This window comes from Ursus americanus, chromosome 25, assembly GCF_024610735.1.
Source record: "Ursus americanus isolate L20-20 chromosome 25, mUrsAme1.1.p, whole genome shotgun sequence".
In the NCBI taxonomy this organism is placed as follows: domain Eukaryota; kingdom Metazoa; phylum Chordata; class Mammalia; order Carnivora; family Ursidae; genus Ursus; species Ursus americanus.
In genome coordinates this window covers 32,647,622-32,674,082 of record NC_142151.1, presented here as the reverse complement: position 1 = coordinate 32,674,082, position 26,461 = coordinate 32,647,622, and the positions used below count along the sequence as shown (strand labels likewise).

Genomic DNA, 26,461 nt, shown 5'->3' with positions numbered 1-26,461 from the left:
GGTAATATTAACAAGTTTTAAGGATTAGTACATATGCGTATCTATTGAGGGGCTGTTACCCAGCCTACCACAGTGTGGCTCAAAGTTTATTGATATTTTCAAAGAACTGGCTTTTGGTTTCATTGATTTTTTTTTCCCCTCAACTGTCTTTTTTATCTATGTCATGGATTTCCATTCTGCTTTTTATTCTTTTTATCTTGTTTATTTTGGGTTTCATTTGTCCCTCTTTTTCTGGTTTTGTAAAGTGGAATCCAAGATCATTGCTATAAATTTTCCTCTGTTTCGTTTTAGCTCCTTTCCACAAATTTTCATATGCTGTGTTTTCATACTCTTTCAGTTCAAATACTTTCTAATTTCCCATTATTTCTTTGACCCATGGAAATGTGGTATTTAGTTTCCAAATTGGAGGGAATTTTTCAGTTATCTTCCAGTTGTTGAATTCTATATTAATTTCATGATGGTCGGAGAACATTCTTTGTATGACTTAAATCTTTCTAAAATAATTGAGACTGGTTTTAGAGCTGAGAATATAATCTAACTTGGTAAATATTACAAGATATTTACCCTTCATTTACTGTTAAAAAGAATTCTGTATTCTGCTCTTGGTCAGTAGAGTGATATTTAAATGTCAGGTCAAGCTTGTTGACTGTGTTGTTGAAGTCTTCTCTACCTTTGCTGATTTTCAGCCTACATATTCTATGAGTTATGGAAAAGGAGGTGATGGAACATTTGTGTAAAATTATGGGTTTTTCTATTTCCCCTTGCAGTAATATCAATTTTTGTTTCATATATTTTGAAGCTCTTATTAGGTGCAAGACATTTAGGTTTGTTATGTCCTCTTGACAAATTAATCTCTTTATTGTCACAAGTCTTATTTTCCTGCCTTTTTTGCATGCCTGATAATTTTTTATTGTGTGTTAGACATTATACATTTTATCTTACTGCTGAACTTTTTTCTGGGATGCTATTCAATTACTTGGAAGCAGTGGGGTCTTGATTTTTAAGCTGTTTTAGATGGTACCCAAGCAGTGTTCAATCTAGGACAAAATTTATACCATTACTGAGGTAAGACCCTTTTGTTTATTCCTCCTTATCCTTTCAAGTTTTTCCCTCTGGTTGGTACAAACAGGTCCCAGATTGATTTCTTTAATCTCCTTCTGTGGCTCTTTCTCCTGCCTTGAGTAGTTTCCTCACACATATCCACTCAGTGGAATACCCAAGAAGGACTGCAGATCTCTCTGTCCTCTCTGTCCACTCTGGCACTCTGCCTCAGCTCTAGCCACCTTGGTGTCCCTGGATCCTGAGCTCTATCTTTTCAATTCAAGTAGACCACCAGAGTGTGCCTAGCTTCCCCTCCTTGTATTGCCCCCTGGAAACTTTTTTTGAAGCAACTTGGACAGTTGTTGTAGGGTTCACCTCTTTCGTTTCCTGAATCTCAGATTCATTTTATCCTTCATTGCCTGTTATCCATTGTCATGAGAACTATTGTCTCCTACATTTTTCATGGCTTTATAGTTGGTTTCATACTGGAGGTAAATCTGGTAACTATTACTCCATCTTGGCTGGAAATAGAAATCAAGAGCTGGGATTTTATATAAAGTGTGTTCTAGTGCATTTTTAATTGTACCCGGAGAAATGTCTCTAGGCTTAGCTCACAGACAGCTATTAACAGGAATGGCTGAACTTGTAGGACTGTCCTTTGCATCCCTGCCACTAGAGTACCCGCCACACTTGGACAACCATTGTGAAAGTTATTTAGTATGAGGTGTTTGGAATGAAGGAAAAGATGAAACCATTTTTGGTTCTTGCATCTATTGTTTTAGTACATGTTATATTTTGAGCCCCATATTTCTTATCTACTTAGGTTGTTTAAAGGCTTTATGTTTTATTTTGTGGGAATTTGTGTCTCAAAGACATAAATATCTTTTTAAAAATTACGTGTGAAATGTTTGTATACACTAAATGTTTTTAATTACAGAAATCAAAAGAAATGTAATAAGTAGAGCATGACATTTTAAATTTTCACTTAGAAACATTCAGCCAATTAATATATTTGTTATTTTTCTTCTGCTTCATAGCTTCTGTGAAATAAAAATTAATGATAGTTTGCATTTGTTAAAGTCAGTTTTACTGCCTAATAAAGCTAAGTTTATGATTTTAATGAAAGGATGTTCTTTCATTTTATTTATGCATAATCAGATGTGCAGCTACTGTGACCGAAATTTATCTGTATATTTTTAAAAAGCCAGTCCAATAACAGAACTGCTATTGTTTGTTTTTAATAGGAAATCAAAACCAAGAGAAGGTTAAAAACTCGGAATTTTAAAAACCAGGATGTATATATGTGATGTTTATACAATAGTATATCTCTTGGTATTTTAGCAAGTCAAACTTTAATCCTAATTTGTTTTCATTTTCTCTTTATTTTTCTGCCCTCCAAAATCATTATTAGGTAATCTGTCCATCAAATCATGGAACAGATGAAAATAGATGCAGCTGCCCACAGATTGTAATAGATTCTTTGCGGAAGGCCAATTTCTTATCTGTGGAGGTTACTAAAAGCTTTTTGAAGAAGGTGTTTTATTTGTTTTTGTTTTGTTGTCATTGTTCTTCTAAATTTTCCATGGTACACAAAGTAAATGATAATCGTTCTCATTTAGATTTTTTGATTTATGGAAATCAGTAGATCTTTTTATGATGCTGTGTATGTTTTTTATGTTGTGGCTCACTTACAGATAGCTGCCTATTTTACACAGCATTTCTGATGGACTGGGTTTTAATACTGCTTTACTTGAATCTAAAACAGTTGGCATTTACAGTACTCTCTCCCTGCTTTCTAAATGGGTTGTCACTGCATTAAGCTTTAAATGACCATAAATGCTTCTCTATCCGTGTCCCTGTCTTTACCAATTCAGAACAGAATCATTTGCAGTAAATCAAGTCTTCATATGATTTTAATCATACCCATGTAGAGATGTATATTCTCATTCCTATAATTTTCAGTTCTAATTAACACCCTGGCTCGATGTTAACTTTTATTGCCGAGACAATAGCATATTTTATTCCATTTTTGTGAACTAGAATATTAGATTTCTAAAAGGTTCCTGAAATGGTAAAATGTCCTTGGATTTTAAACTTGACTTGGTTTAGGGTTCACTAATGAAACTTAGCCTCCAGGAAGAATGCCTCTAATTAAGCAGTTAACATCCCAGTGATCCCAGGCCATCTCTTCTAACAGCAGGAATGCCATAGGTCCAGGGGAGTCACCTCTGGCCCCATCAAGGACACTGCATAGAATGCCTCTTAAAACTAAGGTAAAGGTGTAATTGAAGCACTTCTGAGAACCTAAGGGGCACTTTACTTAAGGCCTCAGTGGTTCATACCTACAGCTGTCCAGAATTGATCTAGAGTTCTGATATAGAGACCAAGGCATCTGTGCCATTTTGAAAGCCCATTTATATTTTGAAATGATCATTGAATGCCACTTAGGGAACTATTCAAAATCTAGAAATAACAATATGTATATGTGCGTTGTGTGTACGTGTGTCTGTGTATATGTATGTGTATACACCCCTATATAAAATAGACTTCTTTTGTTATCTTTTTGGATAACATCTATGAATAATATAAACCATAACCAAGTCCTAGATCATGCCCAAATTCCTTAACTTTAATTGAATAGATTGGAGTGAATTTTGTTACCTAAGTCAAATAAATTGGAATGAATTCTGTTCCTTGTTTAATTGTTTTTAATGAATGCCATTCTTTTGGTCGATTAAAGCAATTTGCCAGTGACTTTGTAGGTAGTCCCACATTGAGTGGATTTTGAATAATAATTAATTGCCAAGGAAGTGGGAAAAGAAGAGTAGTTAATGCAGTTTGTAGGGATATAAGGAAGAATAATTTCTGACGGTTCCACTTGTGTAGGTCTTCCAGTACCCGTAAATTGCTTTAACTTGAATTGTTTCTCGTTGCTTTTACAGTTTGAACTCTAATGTATACTAATCTGCTTTAGAAAATAGATTGTGCCCAGATTTCTGTAAACGTTTATGTGTTCCGTTTTACAATGCCCTGTCATGTTGATTTCACAGAGATTTGGGGAAATTGATCCTAATGGGAATAATTACTATGGGAGCTGAAAATAATAGATGTGTCCTTCTTTTTCTTTCTTTTTTTAAAAAAGCTGGACCTGTGATCTGCAGAATGCTGAGTTATCCCCCAACTCGCCGAGCTTTAATTGTGGGTTGTGGTCTACAAATGTTCCAACAGCTCTCAGGCATTAACACCATCATGTATGTATTTCTTTCTGGCTTTTTACTGAAAAGATTGTGAAGGAATTATTTTACATGGCAAAAAAGAATAGGAGTTTTGGTGATTTGTTATATTAATTGCGTAGGATCCTCCTTTTGGAAGATACTTTACAATTTTTAATCCTACCAATGTGTGACTTAGGAGGAGATGATTTATTTTGTTATACTTTATTGGCTTTACTTGATTTCATAAAATTTTTTTTGTATGCCGTCCAGTACTTCCTTATATTCTGAGCTAATGAATGTATCATTTTCATAAGCTATTTCTTGATGCTGGTCAGAAAGTTGAAACAAGGGAATCACCTGGCATTGTCAGAGATAAATGGGCACACAGATAACCAGTGTGTGGGGCAGTCACTTACAATGCAATGCGATAAGAACATTAATAGCAGGTGTTTATTACCACCAGAATACAGTGGGCCAGAAATAGAGTGGGAACAGCGCAGTGGGGAAGACACAAAAGTTTCCTGCTTTCTAGTTGTCAGACTAATTTCCAAAGTTGTATGGGGGTTGGGGGTGAGAAGGATGGATAGTAGGGGTTGTACTGTGTTTCATTCATTCAACATTAAACCCATTTTTGATGGCCTATTTTATAAACAAGACCCACAGAAGTGAATAAAGTAGACATGCTTCTTGGCCTCACAGCGTATATAGGCTGGTGGGAGAAACGCATTAAATAAATTCACAGTTTAATGTAGAATTTCAGATTGTGATAAGGGCTATGTAGGATTATTCCAGTGCTCCACAGAATAGACTTTTAAGATCCTAGGTAATAGAATGTGGGTTGTTAGAGAAAAGTTGTGAGTTTTGCTGATAGTCATGAGTTGTTGGGTGAAAGTCTGCTAAATCTTAGAAGTTTCTTCCTGCTATCTATTGGTTAAAATTATTCATCAAAAAATATAAATTATGTAAAATTCAATTTTACTTGGTAAAGCATTTGTGTCTAGGACTCTTGATATTTTCCTTTGAAGTTATTTGGGCTCTGATAACTTAGTGATCATTTGAGAAGTGTGAATCAGTTAAAATAATTATTAGAAATAGTGATTAGGGGCGCCTGGGTAGCGCAGTCGTTCAAGCGTCTGCCTTCCGCTCAGGGCGTGATCCCGGCGTTCTGGGATCGAGTCCCACATCGGGCTCCTCTGCTGGGAGCCTGCTTCTTCCTCTCTCACTCGTCTGCTCTGTTCCCTCTCTCGCTGGCTGTCTCTCTGTCACATAAATAAATAAAATCTTTAAAAAAAAAAAAAAAAGAAATAGTGATTAGTGCCCAGTGATCCATTAGATTAAATCAGGATTTGTTTTTGTTTTGTTTTTTTTAATTTATGTGACAGAGAGAGACAGCCAGCGAGAGAGGGAACCAAGCAAGGGGAGTGGGAGAGGAAGAAGCAGGCTCCCAGCAGAGGAGCCCGATGTGGGACTCGATACCGGAACCCCGGGATCACGCCCTGAGCCGAAGGCAGACGCTTAATGACTGCGCTACCCAGGCGCCCCCTAAATCAGGATTTGTTAAGAAACTCCACTTTAAAGATTTATTTATTTACTTGAGACAGAGAGAGAGCTTGTGAGCGTGCATGTGTGAGCCAGTGGAAGGGCAGAGGGAGAGACAGAGTCTCCAACAGACTCCTCGCTGAGCGTGGAGCCCAATGCAGGTCTTGATCTCACAAGCCTGAGGTCATGACGTGAGCTGAAATCAAGAGTCAGACGCTTAACCCACTGAGCCACCCAGGCACCCTTGTGAATTTGATTTTTAATCATCGACTTTAACTTCCTGGATTACATTTTTAATATTTGGTCCTCTCCTCCTTCCCTCTAATAAGTACTTTCATTTTTCATCACCTTCATCAGCTCTATAAAGGCCTGTCAGTGGAGTACGTAGCATGTTTGTTTGGTTTCTGGATGTGGATACCATGACTGTTCTGTGTCCACCATCCTAAGTGTGGTGATGGAACAGAATTGTAAGAAGGCTAACACCATGTTTTCAAATAATGCAATGCAGTAATACCCTATGTGAATATCTGTTTTATCAACCTAATTTAAAATAATTTCTCCGTTTCTGGAAATCTTTTTTTGTTTGTTCTGCCCTTTTCTAGGCATTTAAATTTGACAAAATGAATTTTTCTTGTACTTTTTGCATTCCTATAGAACATCACAAACAGAACCAACTGCCATTGATGGGTAGTGCATAGGGCCAGTGTGTCCTAGTGGAAATCACTGTCATAGTCCATTTATAGGTATCTCATGTAAGCTGTGCTGATGAAGGTTTCCAAATTTTAATAAGGCGTTCATTTGTCCAAATAGTCTTCTCACAGTGAGATCAAGGGGTATGGGCATAAGAATTTGGATATTCCTAAGATTTATGGTAGTTAATATGTGCTTTGCTTATTAACACAAACTGTACATAATATAGGTAGTGTTGTCCTACAGCTTTTGCTTGCAGTTGAGTATTAACCTGGAAAGCAGGAAGAATAAAACAAGGTAAATGATGGCTAGATTTAGATTGCTTCTACATGATGCAAAACAGCTGGGCAGCTCCCTAAGGAAATTAATGTGACACCTTAATGTCTGAAGGTTAGAGGGTTAGACGCTTAAGTGATTCAATACCTCTGACAAATAACTGTTGGTTATTCATAATACCCAATTTCAAACATTCATATTTTAAGCCCATGAAATTTAGTACAAGTCTTTCATTATAATAGCCTGCACTGCTGTCATCATCTGGATGGAGATGACTGATCTGGGGCTCATATATGATGTATTTTCTTCTACTCGCTCTAGTCTGTACCATTGGTGTGTGCGCATTTATTTTTTTCCATTCTTAAGATTCAGTAAATATTATCATACATTTTCTAATTTAAAATAATTAGAGTCTAATAGTTTATTTTTTGTTGTTTTTGGTAGATATAAATTGCATTTTTTTCTTATTTTAAAAATGTCATTTTGTTAATTTGGAGTTCTGTTTTTATGGTTATTCCATTGTGTGTATTTCTTTACTCTTACTCTTTCTTTCCAGCTTCTACCTGGCTAAGTGGGAAATAAAGTAGGCAGTGCTCTTCTGTATTCACAGCCGAAACCTAATAATCTGTAGAAGTTGAAATCTTTTTGCAAAACCCATCTTTCACCCCAAAGTTTGTGTGAGCATGAAATATGAGGTATTTTGAATTCTATTTCTTACCAAGAAAAGTTCATAGAAAGATCATATGGAAAAATATTGAAAGATAAATCATCCTTACAATTGCATTAGATGATCTTACCATGTTTAGGTTTCTTTCTTTTCCCTCATAGGATTTTTGTTTCTGTGTCCTTGACCTATTTAGTATCCTATCTTAGTCAAGGAAATAGATTTTCTTCTTGGAATATTTAATTTTCACATCCTCTACCATGAGAAAAATATTGCATGTGTGTGTATGTCTAAGTATTTTTGTTTGTATGATAACTTAGATTTATATCCTAAGCTCCTAACCAGAGGACTTCTAAGATTGTGAAAGTATAACATACTTTAGACACCACATTTAACTCTTAGAAGAAGCAATTTTCTAATGACTTTAATCACTTTATAATTTCAGACATGCTGAATAGTTTATTCTCTTTTCACAGGAGAGAGAGAACAGAGCAAATGGAGTACTAGCTTTCCTGATATAAAAGTGTTGATACTATGGGACTGTATGTCACGGACCAATAAAATATTTCCACGTGTGATTAAAGAGGAGAGGGGTGATAGATGAGATTGATGATGAAGTGATGGACACTCTCTTAAGAAATTCTCATTGTGATCTATTCTAAACTCTACTCATAAAGTCAAAAACTTTCCATTTTCCATCTAACAAATTGTATCTGATGACTACTAATCCTGGAACCCTTCCCACATTATCATTACCACAGCCAAGATGTGTTTATATGTGAGCGGGAGGGAGAAAGGGAGAGGAAGTAAGAAAAACAAGATAAACACGTGTTTCTGTGGAGGTCTGATAGCATCTTTCTTCTTTTGAGGAACTTATAATAAGCTGTATCTTGATACATTCTGGTGAACATGTATCAGTCCATCTTGGACAGATGGAAGTTAATCAGATTTTTACCAGAGAAGACTAAGTGGTTAAATGGCTCACTTTAAGGTTACACAGAAGATCAGTAGTAAAGAGGAGAAGGAAATTCAGAAATTTAAGCTTCTGAATCAGCTTCAGGTAAAAAGGATTGTGAGGATTCGAACAAATTTCTTTAGGGTACTCTGTGCCAGTCGTCTACTTTTAAGCTGTTCCTCTCTTAGATTAGGGTTCCCAGATGTATCTCTTCCTACTCTTCCCTTTTCTATTAACTTAAAGTAGGGGTGGGAGATAGGCATTTATATTGGACAGGCAGTCACTCTTACTTCCGTAACTGCATTACCTTAATCTCCAGGTGATCCCTTCTTCTGTCCTATTTACAAGAGATAATAAAGACCTTTGGAAAATATGTCCTTATAATAATAATGTTAATGACCTCAATAATGTTACTGAACATTAAATACCGGATACTACTGTAACATGTATTAACTCACTTAAATATTAACAGAAAAGAAAAAAAAAAAAAAAAGGGACAAAACCGTTAGCCCCTCTAGTGGTGTAATTATGCATTACGGTCATGATAACAAACCTTTTTACTGCTTTATGTATGTAACACTATAAAGTATTTTTATAGACATTATCTTTCTTGATCTTTGTTAAAATCCTGTCAAATAGGCATGGCAGTTCTTCTGTTTATTCTCTAGCTAAGGAAGCTAAGACTTAACAAGTGTAGTGACTTGTCTCTTGTCGTTTAATAAGTTTTAGCACTGACGATGGAATCCCGGTTTATGACTCCTTATCACATGAACTGCTCTAGTTGTAGAACACCTGAAATGCCCAGAGTTGACTGTTTAAAGCTTGTTTGGGGGTGATGTAAGGTAAGAAATCTGAGTTAGTGGAACTCAATACCATCCAAGGATTAAAAAAAAAAAAAAGTGAAATGATTGTGTGCTAGTAAGTGGCATCCATCTCAAGAATCATAAAGCTCATCAGATTCTGTAATCTGTTGGTACCCAGTTAAGGCCTTTGTTTCATACCCTGATCTAGAGTTCCTGGACAAGCCAGCCTGATGGTTGGATGAGTCGTTGATGTTTGTTAATCGTATTTAATTAATTTCATAAGGGCAGTATTTCCAAATGTGTTCCATTCTCATATTTTAGCCTCAAGAAGTTCTCCTAGGATAAAAAAGTTTTCATGCAGTCAGGAAACATGGCACAACAAGCAGACATGGCCAGATGGTGGTAAATGTAGAGAAAAATAAAAGTGACAAGAAATAAGAAGAAAACAATAAGGATTGATGCATTCTCCTGCTGTAAATCTGAACCAGAGGTGAGGGTTTGCTCTCTGCGATCTTCAGCAGGCAGGATGAATGAACCAAAGCATCTGTTCCCTAATGTGAGCCTTCTCCTCCCTCTGCCTCCTCAGTAGGACTCCACACATAATCCAGAAAAGTTGTTGAATGATAGTATGCTTACCTCGTTGGAGTTTCAGGATGTGTGTATTTGTAGTCATTTGTGTTCATTGGATGAAAGGGATTGAGTCGATGAGAATATAGTTAAGGTTCATGGTTCACTCCTTCGAAAGATGAGTTTAATGTGTTGGGAAACATATTGACCCAGGAATCAAGAGAGAATTGGTTTTAAAATCTGTCTCCATGGTGGGAGTTTAGGCGTGCCAGTTACTCGCCTTCATTCTAATTACCTATCAAGTGAAGTAGATGAAAGTGAACTATAATGTACATTTGAATGAGAAAAAAAATGGAGTTTTAAGTAAAGTGGAAGCTAAAACATTTGTGTTTGAAATCCTTCAAAACTTTCTTGGATGAAAAGTTATCAGACTGCAGGAGATCAGTTTTAGTCTAAAAAGAAAAATGTATTTTGTTGACATAACTTTTGGAAGATTGATTAATGCTTACCACATGCCAGTCATTGTCCTGGATGCTTAGCTTCTTATATATTAAGACCACGTATTTATTTGCACAGTATATATTTTTTTTTAGAAGGACAATCTTGGTTATAGTTGACAGTACTTCTTTGCCCCAAGATTGTGTAGCAAACCTACAACCTGATGTGAGAGAACTTTCTATGGCTTCCATAATGTTGTAAGGGTAGGCTCATGCCCAGTGAACTTCACTGGGCTCTGAAATCCTATACAAGGGAAAGGATGCAACTTCGACCTCTGGAGTCTAAGGCCATTTTTGGTGACAGATCACTATCTTACCGTATACAGCAAAGCATTCTCATCAGGTGACGCTCTAAACAGAATGGCTTTCTAGTGTTCCTCATTGCTTTCCATTTCCCTGTGTATATGTTGCACACCTATCTTTGTTTGAGTTCCCCAAAACAGGCCCCAAGACAAAGAATTGGATGCAGGGGATTTGGGGGGATGAAACCAAGAAGCATGAATAAGAGAGCAGGGAAAGTGTGGTAGGGTCAGAGATGCTGTGAAGGCTGTGCTGGTTAAGCAGCTGATCTCAGTCAGCAGTTAGAGCTCAGTCCTGCTGAGGAATAGTATAGAATGTGCTTCAGAACTATTCCAAGAGTATTTCTTCACCATCCCCAGTCCCTCAGTATAAGCATCATGCCTGCAGTCATTCTGGGGTTCCCTGAGCAATCTCTCCTGGGGCCAGAGCTCCTGGGACTGAAGTAGAGAGACACAGGGAGTTTAACTAGAAACTTTAGGATTGTACGGTGAGTTTCCATGATAACAACAGGGGAATTCAGAGAGGGGCCAAGAGCCTAAAGGGCAGGACATGAGGAGCATCTGTTTAAAATCTTTCTCTGTCTTCAAATATGTGTAAAAATAGGTTTATGGAGTATGGTTATGGACTTTCTTGGTATCTTTCCATGGTTATAGCAAAGTAATGTTTAGTGAAAAAAGGTCACTAACCATACAAAATGTAAGTAATAAAATGAGAGTTTCGTAAGAAGTGATGAGAGTATATCTCCTTGAATATTATGTTTTGGAGGTATTTTTAGTATAATTCACAAGTATTTTTGTCCTGTCACAGGAAATCTTAAAACTACGTCTGCTAAAGTATTCCTTTATTCCTTCAACCAACATTTACTATATTGTTGATAGAGCTTCAAATATTTGGAAACTGTAATTCTTGTCATTGAGAAGTCTGTATTCTACTGAGCAGTTAGACATGAATACTTACAATGCAGCATAAAAGCCAAATTAATATGTTGTAGGAACACAGAAAATAGATTAGTTTTACCTGGAACATGAAGAGAGCATATATATAAATGACTTTTTGTTATATTATTAAAATTTCTTTATATGGAGTTGTTTTCTGGCCAGAAAGGTGGTATACCAAATATTAACACAACATTTGATGTTAGATCTGAATTTGAATCCAAACCTAGCACACTTGCTGTGTAAACTCCCCATGCTGCTTTAACTTCTGAGTCTCAGTGATCTGGAAACCAGGAAAATGCCTCCTGCAGTTCTTACAGTGGTTAGACGAGAATAGTGTATATGGTTCAGACCCATGGGAGGAACGGAGTCCATGCTAGCTTCGTTTCTGCTCATTGTGTGTGTTGCATTTTGTGAATTCCAGGGAATCTGTGGAAAGCAGGGACATTCCACAGTTAACGCATCCTCTTTGGCCCTCACCCATTAATCCAGGATTTGAGAAATCCTCTGTAGATAGAAAATTGTTATAATATCCTTCTTTCATACATTTCTCTATTTTCAGAATATAGAAAGGAATCATAATAGTGTTTTTCTTCTAATTCATAGATGTGGTCGGAGTGTTGTCCACTTCAGTATTATATATGTTCTTTTTATCTTAAGTCAGGGAGAAAAGACCTCGATGACCTTTGAATGATCAGAGCTAATAATGCCTCCTTCAGAGGTGGGAGAATCTGTGGCTAAGTATACCCCATGTGGCATGACTTGTGGTTTACATCAAAAGATTGTCATATCCTTTTGCATCCTTTCTGAATCAGATGTGAATTTAAGGTTCTGTGGCAATTAATGGAGATTAATCTCCATGGTTTGCTAAAGTATCAACAACTAAGGTTCTGGGTTCCCCAGGACATCTTTGGTAATGTAAAAACATGAGTTCCTTGCCTCCCCTTTCTCTGACTCATGTTTTGCTGAAAGGTAAATAGAAGAAATAGAGATGCTGTGAATGAGTTGAAACAGCAACGTGAAATCTGGGGCTGTGCCCTGGGAAATAGGCTTGCTGTGTCCATAAAGCAAAACCTCGTCCCCCAAATCACACGTGAATTTGAGAATAACCAATCTGGTTAATTCCATGTAGACTATTTTAAAATTGTAGAAATGTTCACTTTATTCGTTTTTTAAGCAAATCAGTGGGGGGCACTCTGCCAGGGACTAGAGATAACACAATATGACTTAGCCCATCCTCAGGGAACTTTGGTCTTTTCCCTTCATCTTTAAAAGGATATGCTGTTACCTGTCTTGAAAAGTTGCTTTGAAGAAGAAATGAGGCAGCAAAATGCCTGCCATATACAAGGTGGTCAGATGATGTTAGCCGACTCGATTCTTCTTTCCCCACTCACGTTTGTCATCCTGTCAGCAAGGCAGGTGTCCAGGCTCTCGTCACGTGGCCATGGTTCTTTTAAAAATTTTTCCTTTCTTTACACATCACAACATTTCATCTCGACTCTCCTTCCTGACTTTGCGTACTCCTTTTGCCCCTTAATGTCAGTCCTCCCTAGACCTTGGCTTACAGCTCTCCTGGAGATTTTATCCACTCTCATGGTTTTGATGACCATCTGTGTGAGAGATGACCTCATCTACATTTCCAGATTGGAACTGCTCTGAGATACACAATTGTATCCAACTGCTGGACGTTTTTACTTGGATATCCTACTCTCACCAGTCTCTTCATGTACAAGATGAATGCCCGTCATTTCCCTTCATGTACAAGATGAATGCCTACCACTTCCCAGTCCTGCCTCTCTTATCATCCCCATTGCAATGAAGAGTATGACCAGTGGGTGCCCAAGACTATATATGGAAACCAACCCTTCCAAATTCAACCATTGCAACTTCCTCCATTTTACTTCCTTAATATCTTTTATATCTTTTCTATTGTCTTTTTCTTTTTTTTTAAAGAGTTTATTTATTTATTTATTTATTTATTTATTTATTTATTTATTTATTTAATAGAGAGGGAGGGAGGGAGAGAGCACAATCCAGGGGGAGGGGCAGAGGGAGAAACAAGCTCCCCACTGAGCCTGACATGGGGCTCGATCCAGGAACTCTGTGATCATGACCTGAGCTGAAGGTAGACACTTAACCAGCTGAGCCACCCAGGTGCCCCTCTCTTTATCTTCATTATGTGTTTGAGTTCAGGCCCTGCTTCAGACAGGGTTCATTGTATTTGCAAGTGACAGAATCCCACTTAAATCTTGCTGAAGGAAAATAAAGGGCTTTGTAGTAAGGGCATCGGGACTGAAGGCAGGAAATAGAGCTGGGCCTAGCAAGGGGCTGAAACCAGAAATTAGAGACTCACTTGCTCAGCCTCTGTATCCACATCGTATCTTGTCCTTGCCTCTCTCTGGCTATATGCACCCTCTTCCTTCTTTCTCTTTGAGATCTTCCTCTGGTTTTTTGTTGTTGTTCATACCTGGCCACACTCTGCCACATAACCTTAAACGTACCTCTGAGTTCGAGCACCCACAATTAATTGACTGGAGTTGTCTCAATTCTTAATTCCTAAGAGGGAAAAATCAAGGTGGACCTACTGTGGCCCAAGTCTGTGAGGCTGGGGGCTGGGCAACACTGTAGGAAGAGACTCAGAGGACTTTTCTGCGTTAAGTCTCACCTCCCTCAGTCTACCCTTATCTCTGCCTGTGACCTTTCTGACATAGAGTCAAATCATTTCACTTCTTGACTTAAAATCATTAGTGGTTCCTACAGCTTTCAGCAGAGCTCAAAGTCTTGATCCCCTCGTGTACTGACTTTGTCCACTATGCACTGCCCTACGTCCAGCCACTTTGCACACGTTCTGCCTCATGCTATACAGAACACCCTGTACTTCTGCGATGATTAAAACTAATCCAGCTCTCAGTGCCTTCAAACATATCATTCTCCCAAGCCCAACTAGCCACTTACCCTAAAAGACCTGCAGACTCAGGTCACATGCCGTCACCCCGCATCCCCAGGCTAATTGATGTGATCCTCTGTAGCACTCTGAGTAGATATTTGTCATAACAGTTGTTAGGCTTTGTTACAACTGCAGATTTATTTTTCCCCCCAAGGAGCATACGAATAGTAAAATTGCTCTACTCCCCAGGAAGAGCCAGCTAGATTTTAAGTACTACTAGTTTTGTTTTGCTTTCATTCTGTTTGTAGTCAGGGTCATAGCCTGGTGTTATAACTGGAACTGTCTTGGTTTGACTATGTGAGTGTCTTTCATAACTATTTTGCAGTTATAGCCTTAGGAAAACAAAAGCTACAGCATTCAAGGTTTGAGAACAGGATCTTTCAAAACCGCTGCCAAATAAGTCGTGACCTTTAGTCTTAGTGACAATCGATAACAGCATTTCTAATAATTTATAATACTAGATAGATACTCTTTTAAGTTTAGTTTGAGTTTCAACACTGAAGATCCGTGACAACAATTCTGCTAGTCAGATCTCTTGGTTCCTTCTTTCTCAGGGCAACTGAAGAGCTGTTAGTGACTTCTATCCAAGTTTGTGATTCTGCTTCCTGTGACTGATAGAATTGCAGGATTTCAAATGCTATTAAGCTGCTCAATGCGGAGACAAATAGTCTGATGACATGTCATTCATGGCAGGGAGAAAAATGAACACTGTCTCTTGCTGGAACATCTTCATTTATTTTGATAAGATTACTTTGTACTGGGCAGATTAAAATATACAGAACTAAATATAAGGTGCACCTATTTCCACTTCTGGAAAAACACACAGTTCCAGAAAATATAAAATGTATAAAGTAGATTGAACTGTACAGTTTCAACTTCAGTTTCCTCCACAGAATTAATAGCCCCCTCCTGGATTCTTCTAATAATCTTCTTCAACTTCCTTAGGCTCTCTCCTTAGCCACTTACCACTAATACGTTTGAGAAATTTAATCATGTATCTAAGACTATTTGCAAGGACTAAATTTAGCCCCTAGGCATGTTTTCTTCAGAAAGTGGAGAATTTTCGCATTTGTTCAATTTTACATTATGATCCAGATTTCAAGGGGACCGTATTACCTCTTGGAGTCCTCTCTAGTTCCCCACATTCCCTGCTACTGTCTGTGGCTGGGCTGCATCCTTTTGAGGTTGTGCCCCCTGCCCTAGGAAATCCACTTTCAAATAATATTCTACTTAGAACTGTCCCCATATATATCCTGTTTAGGGCTGGGTCAAGATGAGGATAGACAAATAGAAATATAGGGCAGTCATTATAAGAATAGCTGTGGACATTTGTAAAATGTTCAGTTTCATTTTTTTACCTCCAAGACCTTTATTTCACATTATAAATAAATAAGTAAATGTGTGTGTGTGTGTGTGTGTGTGTGTATTTTTTTTTTTTTTGAGGCTAAGTGGATGAGGCTGCCATTTGCCAATACGTTACTATCACTTTTATCAGCTAAGAGGGGAGTATGTGGTAGCTGACTTTGGAATCAGACAGACCTATTTAATAATGTGGTTAGGATTAAATGAGATACCACATTTAATATACTCTCGTGTGACTAACTCATAGCAGCGTATTATTTATTACATTGCTATTTTATTTGGCATCAGACAGACCCAGAATAAGATTTTGTTGTTTCCTGACCAGTTGTGCTGCCTTCATGACTTCTGAGCACTCTGAATCCCAGCTGCTTTAGATAAAGTGGGCCATAACCTGCCTTTTAGGTGACTGTGGTTTCCCTCCTTCTTACGCATCTCATGAGTGGCACTGCCATCTGTCCAGGTTGTCCCAAAGTACAAGAATCCTCTCTGATTTTCTTTCTTCTTACTCCCCACATCCTGTTCTCTAGTAAGTAAGCTCCAGAACTATGATTCCCAAACTGTAACCGGCGTGAGACACTTCTCACATGTAGAGGTGTGCGATGTTTTAAATTTGTGAGGGAAACCCTGACATGCTCAGACTGCTAGTCTTCTGTAGTCTGTACCTAAAGAGGCTGAACCATTAGGTATTTCTTTCAGCTGAGGGGTGAAAAAAATTGCTGAGACACAAAGGGCTTCACGAGGCAAGAAAGTCTGAGTACTTCAGCTCTGTCCTATATCCTTCCCCTTACCTTCATTTTCCCCCACTACCTGCCATCCTGGCCATCATTGCCTCTTGCTTATTATTGCAGTAGCTAGTCTCCTCGTTGGTCTTCCTGTTGCCATGTTTACCCTCCATAAGCCAGTTTCCACAGAGCAGTCAGAATGGCATTTGAAAAACATAAAAGATCTTAACTCTCCATTACTCAAAATCTTCTAGTAGCTTTCCACCACACTTAAAGTCAACCTGGCTCTTTGCCATGGCCCATAGACTCTGCGCATCTGGCCCCCATTTTGTCCACCATCCTCATCTCCTGCCCGTCTCCCCACCATTCACTAGGTCTCAGCCACACCAGCTTTTTTTTCTTTTCTTTCATCTGTTTCTGTGACTCTCCAAGTTTGTTACCATTGTAGAGACTTTGCGGTTGCTTTTCTTTCTGGCTGGAAAGATCTTCCTCCAGATCTCCCCTGTGTCTGGTTCCTTGCTGCATGTGTCCAAATTTAAATGTCAACACCTCAGATAGGCCTTGACCCTATTTGAAAATAGCCACCTCCTTCCATTCATATCACTGCATTTATTTTCTTCATAGTGTTTATGGCTGCCTAAAATTATCCTCTTTTACTTGTTTATTAAGCTCTATGAGAGGAGAGCCCTCATCTGCCTTGTTCCTTTTGAAGTGTGCCCAGCACACAATAGGCACTCAGAAAATATTGGTTGCATTGGAAATGCGGACAAATGCTTCTTCTGTTTCCCTTCTTCAGAACCAGATGATGTCATTGATGATTATTTGCACATTGCTGCTTGCCTTTTTTTTTTTTTTTTTTTTAAATCATAAAGTCCTGCTGAAATTTTGAAAGATGGGCAACTAAGTATTTGGGAGGTTATTTTAAGCATTGGATCATTTGTTCATCTTCAACAGTCAGGAAAAGAAATGTAGTCATACTGGACTTCACGTTTATCTGAAGTGCCTGACTTTTCCAAATCCTTAGTAAACTGATGAAAACAATGGAGAGAGAAAAAAAATCCCTTTTCTTCCGTCTTAACCCGAGTCTCTGTAGATTGGCAAGCCTCACAGTTGGAGAAGTACTGGAGTAATACACAATAAAATCAGAATCACCCTTGTATGCCACTCATTTCATTAAAACTCAGAACTGAAACCAGCATGGAAGAAAGAAGTCGATCTAGCCTTCGGGTTTATCCTGTCACCTGTTCTAGGAAATGCATGAACTCGATTGCCAAATTATATTGTGCAAGGTCTGTTTGTAGTTCAGCGAGAGGAAGCTTCTTCAGTAAAGAAAAGAATAGCTGCATGAGTAACAAAATGAGGTCTCTAATTAACCTCAGTAGAATGACAATATCATAATAAGATAGTATTCTATACAACAAACTGAAACTATTGATATTTTCATAATTAGGACAAAATGCAAACAAGTAAGTTTGGATAAGCATTTATAATTGTAGGTATATTTTGGCTGTTTGTTTTATGGGAGAGTATTTCTTTCACTGGTCTTTACAGAGTTCACTTCTAACTTACTAATTGTTTGCTAAGAATTTAAAGTTCAGTTGGAAATTGTGAATCATTTCCTAACAGAAACTGTATGTGAAGTTGGTACACAAATTTCTTTATGCTTTATCCTATCTGAAATATTGAAACAATCTTATCATTGCTGTTACAGGAAAACTTCCAAGCTATAACTCAAGATTCCAAGTGTATTTTTCCCTCAACCCCAGAATTCCCAGGTGGGAGTGGAATAAAAAAGCGTAGATGCTCCGGGGACCCAGGGGTCTCAAGTTGCAGGTGTGGGTGTAGGTAGGTGCCAGACCTTGCTGATAGGTGAATGGGCTCAGGAGAGATGGAGTGGCCACAGCAAAAATCATCTGCAAGGGCAGTTGCAGTGATGGGAACTAGTCATAGTAGGGTGTTCCTTTTGCCCCTGGGAAAATAGGAAGGAAGTGTAGATGATGCTTATGGTGCTTGTGACGGTGACTTAGAGACATCATTCCTATATATCCGTTGTTTGTGAGTTGTATGTTTGTACATAAATGATTATTCCTAATATGGATATATTAATTGATAATTCAGATGATTTCTAAAATCAGAAGACCTCAAATGACTGGGGCTTCTCAGCATGAATCATATAGCAAGACAGTATTTGTTTCCACATGTTCATTAGAAGCCAACTTGTGCACTCATTTGGTTATTAAAATATATTGTTAACTTATGTTGCATGCGTGTAATGGTTCAACTGGTCAGCTGGTTATTTTGATGGTAGAATATGAATCAAATGGCTTGCCAGATGAAGATTGATCTCTCAAAGCACAGGAAAGCAGATTTTCCTATTTTGCTATTTTTAAGGTTTTTTTCCTTCAATAAATGATAGACTATACCTTTGAAGTTGAGTCAGTCATGTAGTGGGTTAAAAAAGTCGCAAACTTATTTTAACGTTATTGATATTTTTCATTTTAATTTTCATCACAGTATCATGTATACAGAAGTCAAGGTGGTATAAAGTTTAACATGAAAAGCAGTTGTCCCTGACCCGCTCTTCCTCTACCTTAAGTTTTACTCTCCAGAGGCAATTACTTGTACTTCTTTTAGGTATTTCCTTCTGTAATAGAATCTGTATTCCTAAATAAATAATATTTATATAATTTGCATTGACTTTGATTTGTGAAATTCTGAACTGACTTTCCGTTATGGGAGATGAAAAACTTCTTCCAACCACCAGCCCCCTATTCACAACCCCCCTTATGATTGTATCTCAAGTTTTTGGATTAACTAATATTTACAGTTTTCATCATTATGACTACAGAAGTACTGTTTCCAACCGACTGGCTTTGCATGCTGTGATTACCTGTACCTCTGAGCTGCACATCCTCCCCTTGCTGCTCTCGCGACAGGCTCCGTGCTTCTCCACCCTACCCTGTGCCCTGGAGCTTGACCTGTGGGCTAATGTTTGTACCAACATTTTTTTCTCCTCTATAGTAAATAATTGCCTCCTTCTTTAATTTGCTCAGTCTTCAGTGTACCCCTCACTGATCTGCTCCACACACTCTTCAGTGGAACTGTAAGACCCTATCTTTACGGTTAAGCCTAAGGAGAAGCCTCAGGAAATCCATCCTTGTGATTCTGCTTCCCCTCCCTCGCCTTTCTTGCAGACCTTCCTCCTGGAGCCTCCATTGTGCTGCTCCGCTCTGATCTGGATGCTCTCCACTTCTCTTCTGCTTAACTTCCCTGTTTCCTGGGTCCCCTGTCCTCTTTTTAGTCTAACTCCTTCTTTTTGGTGGTTCTTATTCTGTAGTCGTTGCCTGTGAAAAGCTCAATGGGAAGTAAAAAAATTTGAGACCACGAAATCTTTTTTCTGTCCTCAGACTTGATTGTTGCTCTCCCTCCGAAGGTTTAAGGCCATAGACTTTCATTTTCAGACCGTGCTTTCCCGCTGGCCTTCATTGTGCCTGCTGTCCTCAAACCAGCATGCTTGCTTGTTCACTGTCTCTGGACAATAAATGCCCTCTCCCCTCCAGGTGTGGGTGGGGTAAGAGCGCTGGGAGGGAGACAGGGGTTCTGACTGATTGATGCAGAGATTTTCCACCAGTCTTCTAGTTTTTAGTGCCTGTCGGAAATATCTGGTACCTCCAATTCTTGAACCTTTCCAGAGTTTTGCCATGCCAATTATCTTGCTTCTGGCCGGCTTCCTCCATACGTTCTGCTGTTTTAAGCAAGTCACCCCTTGTCTATCCTCTTTCCATTGTTCGAAACTTCCAGTCTAGTGTTCTTTATCCTTGCATACTTTAAAGAAACTTTAATTATTTTACAGTAATTTCGGTGGAGAGGGTGAGAAAATTAAAGCTGCTGAGTTTAACTGGGCATCTTTCATAAGTTATTTAAAAATACTAAGGGGCAAAATATGGTCAAATTCATAATTGAAATGCTCCTCTGAAATAAAAAATAGTTTTTTAAAGAAATTAATTCTACACTTAATATGTTCACATTTTTTTAAATTTAATTTTTAAATTGCATCTGTATAGAAGAGAATCTACCATTTTGGCTCTGTTTTATCTAGTCCCGGCTGATTAAAAGAAGCACTCTTGGTCCCACCACTCACACAGAATAATGCAAGCAGAGCCTGAATGGAGGACTGACAGGCTCTCAAATTAAACCACTAAATTTACATATTAGAAGTAACATGGGCTTACTGTATAGACTCCTCTAATAGGATTAAGAGTAAGATTTTTTAACCCAATCTAGCAAGCCCAAATTGGGTCCAAGCATGCCAAATACTAGTGCTCTGAAATTAAAGTTTTTTTCTGATATATGAAATATCTAGCATTTTTTAATTTTTGAAATAGGAAAAAGATTTTATTTGGGCGGAACATTTTTTGCCTTTTAGAGATATGTTGCTAAGGAAAGAATCCAAATGAAGTGACGTTAATAACAAACTCCTATAAATATCTACCAGGTTCTTGTTACGAGAAATTTAATTCATTTTCAACAACACATGCTTTTGATACTAAGCCTACAATTACACATATGATTTCATTTCTACTTTTATTTAATGTTTATGTGTCCAATTTACTCAAAGTTAACTCACTTAATTATTTGTGTTTCAGGGACTCCAAGGGTATGTTTATCTCTGTATTCCACACTTCTATAGAAGCTCAATAAATGTTGAACTAAAGTAATCACATTTTATATATCTAGCATAGTGCTTTGAACATACTGAAGCTTCATAAATTTGTCAAATTAATCAAAGAATATCCTTAGCTTTTCTAAATGTCCCTTTAAGTCTTTTTTTTTTTTTTTAAGATTTTATTTATTTATTTGACAGAGACAGCCAGCGAGACAGGGAACGCAAGCAGGGGGAGTGGGAGAGGAAGAAGCAGGCTCCTAGCGGAGGAGCCTGATGTGGGGCTCGATCCCATAACGCCGGGATCACGCCCTGAGCCGAAGGCAGACGCTTAACGACTGCGCCACCCAGGGGCCCCACCCCTTAAAGTCTTCGAATATGAAATAGACCAGATTTAGCCAAGTTACTACTATAGCATTGCATAAACACTTCTTGATTTTGAAAAGCAGTTTTTAGGGTAACGATAGCAAATGAAATGTTTCCTTATTTGATATTTTACTGTTTTAAAAAAGGTAAATTCTAGCTAAATGTAGATTACATATAATGTAGTCTATTTGAAGTATAAACATTTTATTAACTTTAATGGAGCATGAAATTTTGAACTAACTTGTACTGTTACATATACAGGGTTTTGTATTTTAAATGACATAAGGGGAAGCCAGGGGTATGCTTTGATTAATATGTTTATGCTCTTCCAGGAAACATTTTAATTCATATGACTCACCAATTTCCTATTAGTTTACTTTGCATTTGCTTGTTATTCTGTAGCTACATGAAAACCTTTAACTCTGCAAGTGTTTTGGGCTTAGGGATCAAAGGTAGCAGTAAACTTTTGAGATTTAGGATTTTAAAAATTCTGTAAAATGCACAAAATGTGGTGGACTATTTCATAAAGACAGTGGGAGGGAAACATTATTACAGGACTCACCAGGCCATTTCATTATGATACATGAACTAAAGACTTTTGGCCGACAAGAATCTTATCTGTTTAAAATACTTAATACAGAGTCTATTACTGTTCCATTTATGTGTGAACAAACTAAATGCTTTGGTTCTGAAGGCACTATTAATTATGTAATGACACCTTGATGGCTGTATCAGCCGAGCAGCGTCTCTCCATTAGATAATATCAGGAAGAGATTTTTCTCTATAAATGAAACCTCTAAAAATCTTCACATTTCAAGTTAGAGCTATATTCAGTTTCTAAGACGGTAAAGATAGTTTTATTATCTATTGAAGTAATGACTTGGCTGTTAAAATACCAGTGAGAGAGATGCCAAAATACTAAAAGCAGTTTATAGAACAATGTTACATGTCTTATTCACTGTAGGATGCTGACCACGCAATTCATACTTCTGCTCCCATTTCTGTAAACGTCAGAACCATATAAATCTGTTTGGATTTTAAAAATACCTTGTAATGAGGTTTTCTACGGTGTTTCCTGAGAGCGCTGGTTATAACATATGCCTGTGAATCTCAAGCCTGTAAACCTGGGTCTTCTCTGTAGGATGTTCTTAAAAACCGACGAAAGGAATGGTAATCACTTTCTCAGAGTAGTTATCAGTTACTCTCTCATAAGATATTATTATTAAATACAAATTTAGTATTTATAAAAGTAAAAATGTGAAATGTTAAATACTAAAAGAAATTATTTAAATACAAAGGATTACTGTTATTTACGTATTTTAATAATTGAGGTAATATTTATCGTGCTTTAAGGGACATTTTCTTTCTTGCTGTTTTAATGTTCTGAACATTATTTGAGTTCTCTTCAATAAATTCCAATTAGCATTCACTTCAGTATTATAAGTATTTAATCAAGCAAATGAAGTTCAGCAAATCTGTGCCCAGGTCAAGCAACAGGCTTCATATTTGTTTTGGAATCTGTCCTTTTCATGAAGGACTGCATAGGCAAGCCCCACAATTGGGTGAGAGCCACTAAGGAAATTAATATGGATAACTTAAATAAAACAGGAAAGTTATTTTATATTAAACTCTGTACTAGGAAAGATTGGGAAATATTGATGCGACTTAAATGTGATATTAGCTGATTTGGTTTTAAATGCTTTAAACAGACTTCTCATATTCAGATTTTACCATTCATCTTTCCATGTAATAAAACTGAAGCATTTTATGAGAATAAACATGTATCTGACTTTATTTAATCATCAAGCCCTCCATGGTAAGAATCTAATTAAAATGCAGCTTTTCTAAAGTAATAGTTTTTATTTTGTTTTGATTAGTTAATATTTTATAGGCAACCCCAGAATGACCCACATGTTGGAACCATTATATAACAGTTTTAAAGCACCTGTTATAACTATGTCTAGAGAGATATAAGATATCTCTTGTAATGAACGTAATTGTAATGAACGAAAAGACTGGGAATCTCAAGAAAAAAAAATATTTTACAGCTGAAAAATATAGTACCAGAAGTAAAAAATTTACTGGCTGGCCATAAGCAGCCAGTAATGAATAGCAGAATGAAGACAATAAAAATCATCTACTCGGAAGAAGATAGAGAAAAAAATATATATATTTTTTTAAGGGAAGAGAGCTTCAAATCATGGGATATAATTGCAAAACATCCAACACATGGGTCAGTGGAATCCTAGGTGGAAAAGAAAATGAAGAAATAATGGCAGAAAACCTATCAAATTTGGTAGAAGATACAAATTTACAGACTAAAAAGTCTCAACAACCTGTTTGGTTTTTTTGTTACTGAGTTTTAAGAGTACTGTGTATATTCTGGATATTGATCTCTTATCAGATATGTAATTTGCAAATATTTTCTTGCATTCTGTGGGTTATCTTTTTACTTTGTTAATATAGTCTTGATACACAAAATTTTAAACTTTTCGTGGAGTCCAGTTTATTTACTTTTGTTGCTTGTGCCTTTGGTGTCATATCTAAGAAGTCACTGCCAGATCCAGTGTCATGAAACTTTTACCTTCTTTTCTTCTAAGAGTTTTATAGTTTTGGGTCTTACATTTAGGTCATGGATCCTTTTTGAAAAAATTTTTTCATATGGTATTAAGAATTCAGATTCATTCTTTTACCGATTTTTCCAGCACTATTTGTTGAAAAGACTGTCAGAGTTCCATAATGAGTTTTAGGATGAGTTTCTAGTTCTGCAAAATACATCATTGAGATTTTGATAGGGATTTCATTGAATCTGTAGATCACCGTGGGTAGTACTGACATCTTAACAATATTAAGCCTTCCAGTCCATGAACGTGTGATGTGTTTCCATGCATTTATGTCTTCTTTAATTTCTTTCAGAAAAAAATGTAGTTTCCATGTACAAGTCTTTGGTTAATTCCTAAATATTTTATTCTTTTTAATGTTGTACATGGAATTATTTTTGTAATTTCCCTTTTAGATTATTCGTTGTCAGTTTGTAGAAATGAAATGATTTTTATTTATTGGCTTTATATCCTGCTATTTAGCTGAATTCATTTGTTCTAAAAGAATTTTTGTGAAATCTGTAGGTTTTTTTTTTTTTTAAGGTTTTATTTATTTATTTGACAGAGATAGAGACAGCCGGCGAGAGAGGGAACACAAGCAGGGGGAGTGGGAGAGGAAGAAGCAGGCTCATAGCGGAAGAGCCTGATGTGGGACTCGATCCCATAACGCCGGGATCACACCCTGAGCCGAAGGCAGACGCTTAACCGCTGTGCCACCCAGGCGCCCCCTGTAGGGTTTTCTACATAAAAGACCATGTCATCTGTGAAGAGAGATCATTTTACCTCTTCCTTTCCAATTTGGATGTGTTTATTTCTTTTTCTTGTTTAATTGCTCTGACTAGAATGTTGAATAGAAGCAGAAAGGCAGGCATCCTTGCCTTATTCCTTATAGGAAAAGCTTTTAGTCTTTTCCTGTTGAATATGAATTCCATGTTGAATATGAATATTCAACAGAAAAAATAGGTTTTTCTTATGTGGCTTTTATTATTTTAAGGTAGTTTCCTTCTAGTTTTTTGTGTATATTTATAGGTTTTTCTTATGTGGCTTTTATTATTTTAAGGTAGTTTCCTTCTAGTTTTTTGTGTATATTTATACTGAAATGGTGGTGAATTTTCTCAAATGCTTTTTTTTCTTCATTTGTTGAGATGATCATTTTTTTTTCTTTTCATTTTGTACATATGTCATACAACATTGATTATCATATATTGAACCATTCTTACCTTTCAATAATAAATCTTACTTGTTCATGGGATATAATCCTTTTAGTATGCTGCTGGTTTTGGTTTGCTAGTATTTTGTTGAGGATTTTTACATCTATGTTCATAAGGAATGTTAGTCTTTTCTTACAGTTTTTGTCTGGCATTAGTGTATCTGTAATGCTGGCCTTACAGGATGAGTTAGAAAATGTTCCTTCCTTTTCAATTTATGGTGAACTTGGAGATGGATTGATAATGGTTTCTTAAATTTTGGTAAAATTTACCAGTGAAGCCATTGGGTCTAGGGCTTGTCTTTGTCAAGAGATTTTTTTTTTTTTTTTTTTTTTTTTTTTACTGATTCAATCATCTTGCTAGTTACAGGTCTATTCAGATGTACTATTTCTTCATGATTTAGTCTTCATAGGTTTGCTGGTATAGAACTGTTCGTGGTACTCTTCTAATCCTTTTTACTTCTGTAGTATTGGTAGTAACATCCCCACTTTTGTTTCTGATTTTAGTTAATTTGAGTCTTGTCTTCTCTTTTTCTCAGTCCATCTAGTTAAAGGTTTGGCAATTTTGTTGATCATTTCAGAGAACTAACTTTTCATTTCACTGATTTTTCTCTTTTCCTTTTCTGTTCTCCACTATTTCTTTCTGTTGTAATCTTACTTCGCTCCTTCTGATAGCTTTGGATTTAGTTCTTTCTCTAGTTCCTTAAGTTGTAAAGTTAGACTGTTAACTTTGAATTTTGTTTTTTACTGAAAGTATTTATAGCTATAAATTTCCTTCTTAACACTGCTTTCACTGTGTCCCATAAGTTTGGGTATGTATATTTTATATTCTTTTTTATTTGTCTTTAAGTATTTTCCAATTTCCCGTGTGGTTTCTTCATTGATCTATTGGTTGTTTAAGAGTGCATTGTTTCATTTCTACAGATTTGTGAATTTTCCTGTTTTATTTCTGTTATTGATTTTTAACTTCATCCTGGTGTGCTCAGAGAAGATATCTAGTATGATAACTATTTTTTAATCTATTGAGACTTAATTTGTGGCCTGTCATATGGTCTGTCCTGGAAAACGTCCTATGTGCACATGAGAAGAGTGTGTATTCCATGTTGGATAAG

General features: G+C 36.9%; 1 protein-coding gene across 1 annotated transcript in view; it reads left to right on the top strand.

The window, feature by feature from the left end:
* Positions 1–26,461, top strand: part of SLC2A13 (solute carrier family 2 member 13) — a 348,011-nt gene that overhangs the window by 149,044 nt on the left and 172,506 nt on the right. The window contains exon 4 of the mRNA XM_045776522.2: positions 4,184–4,292. Within this exon, the coding sequence (XP_045632478.1) occupies positions 4,184–4,292 (109 nt within the window). The remainder of the gene's footprint in view (positions 1–4,183; positions 4,293–26,461) is intronic.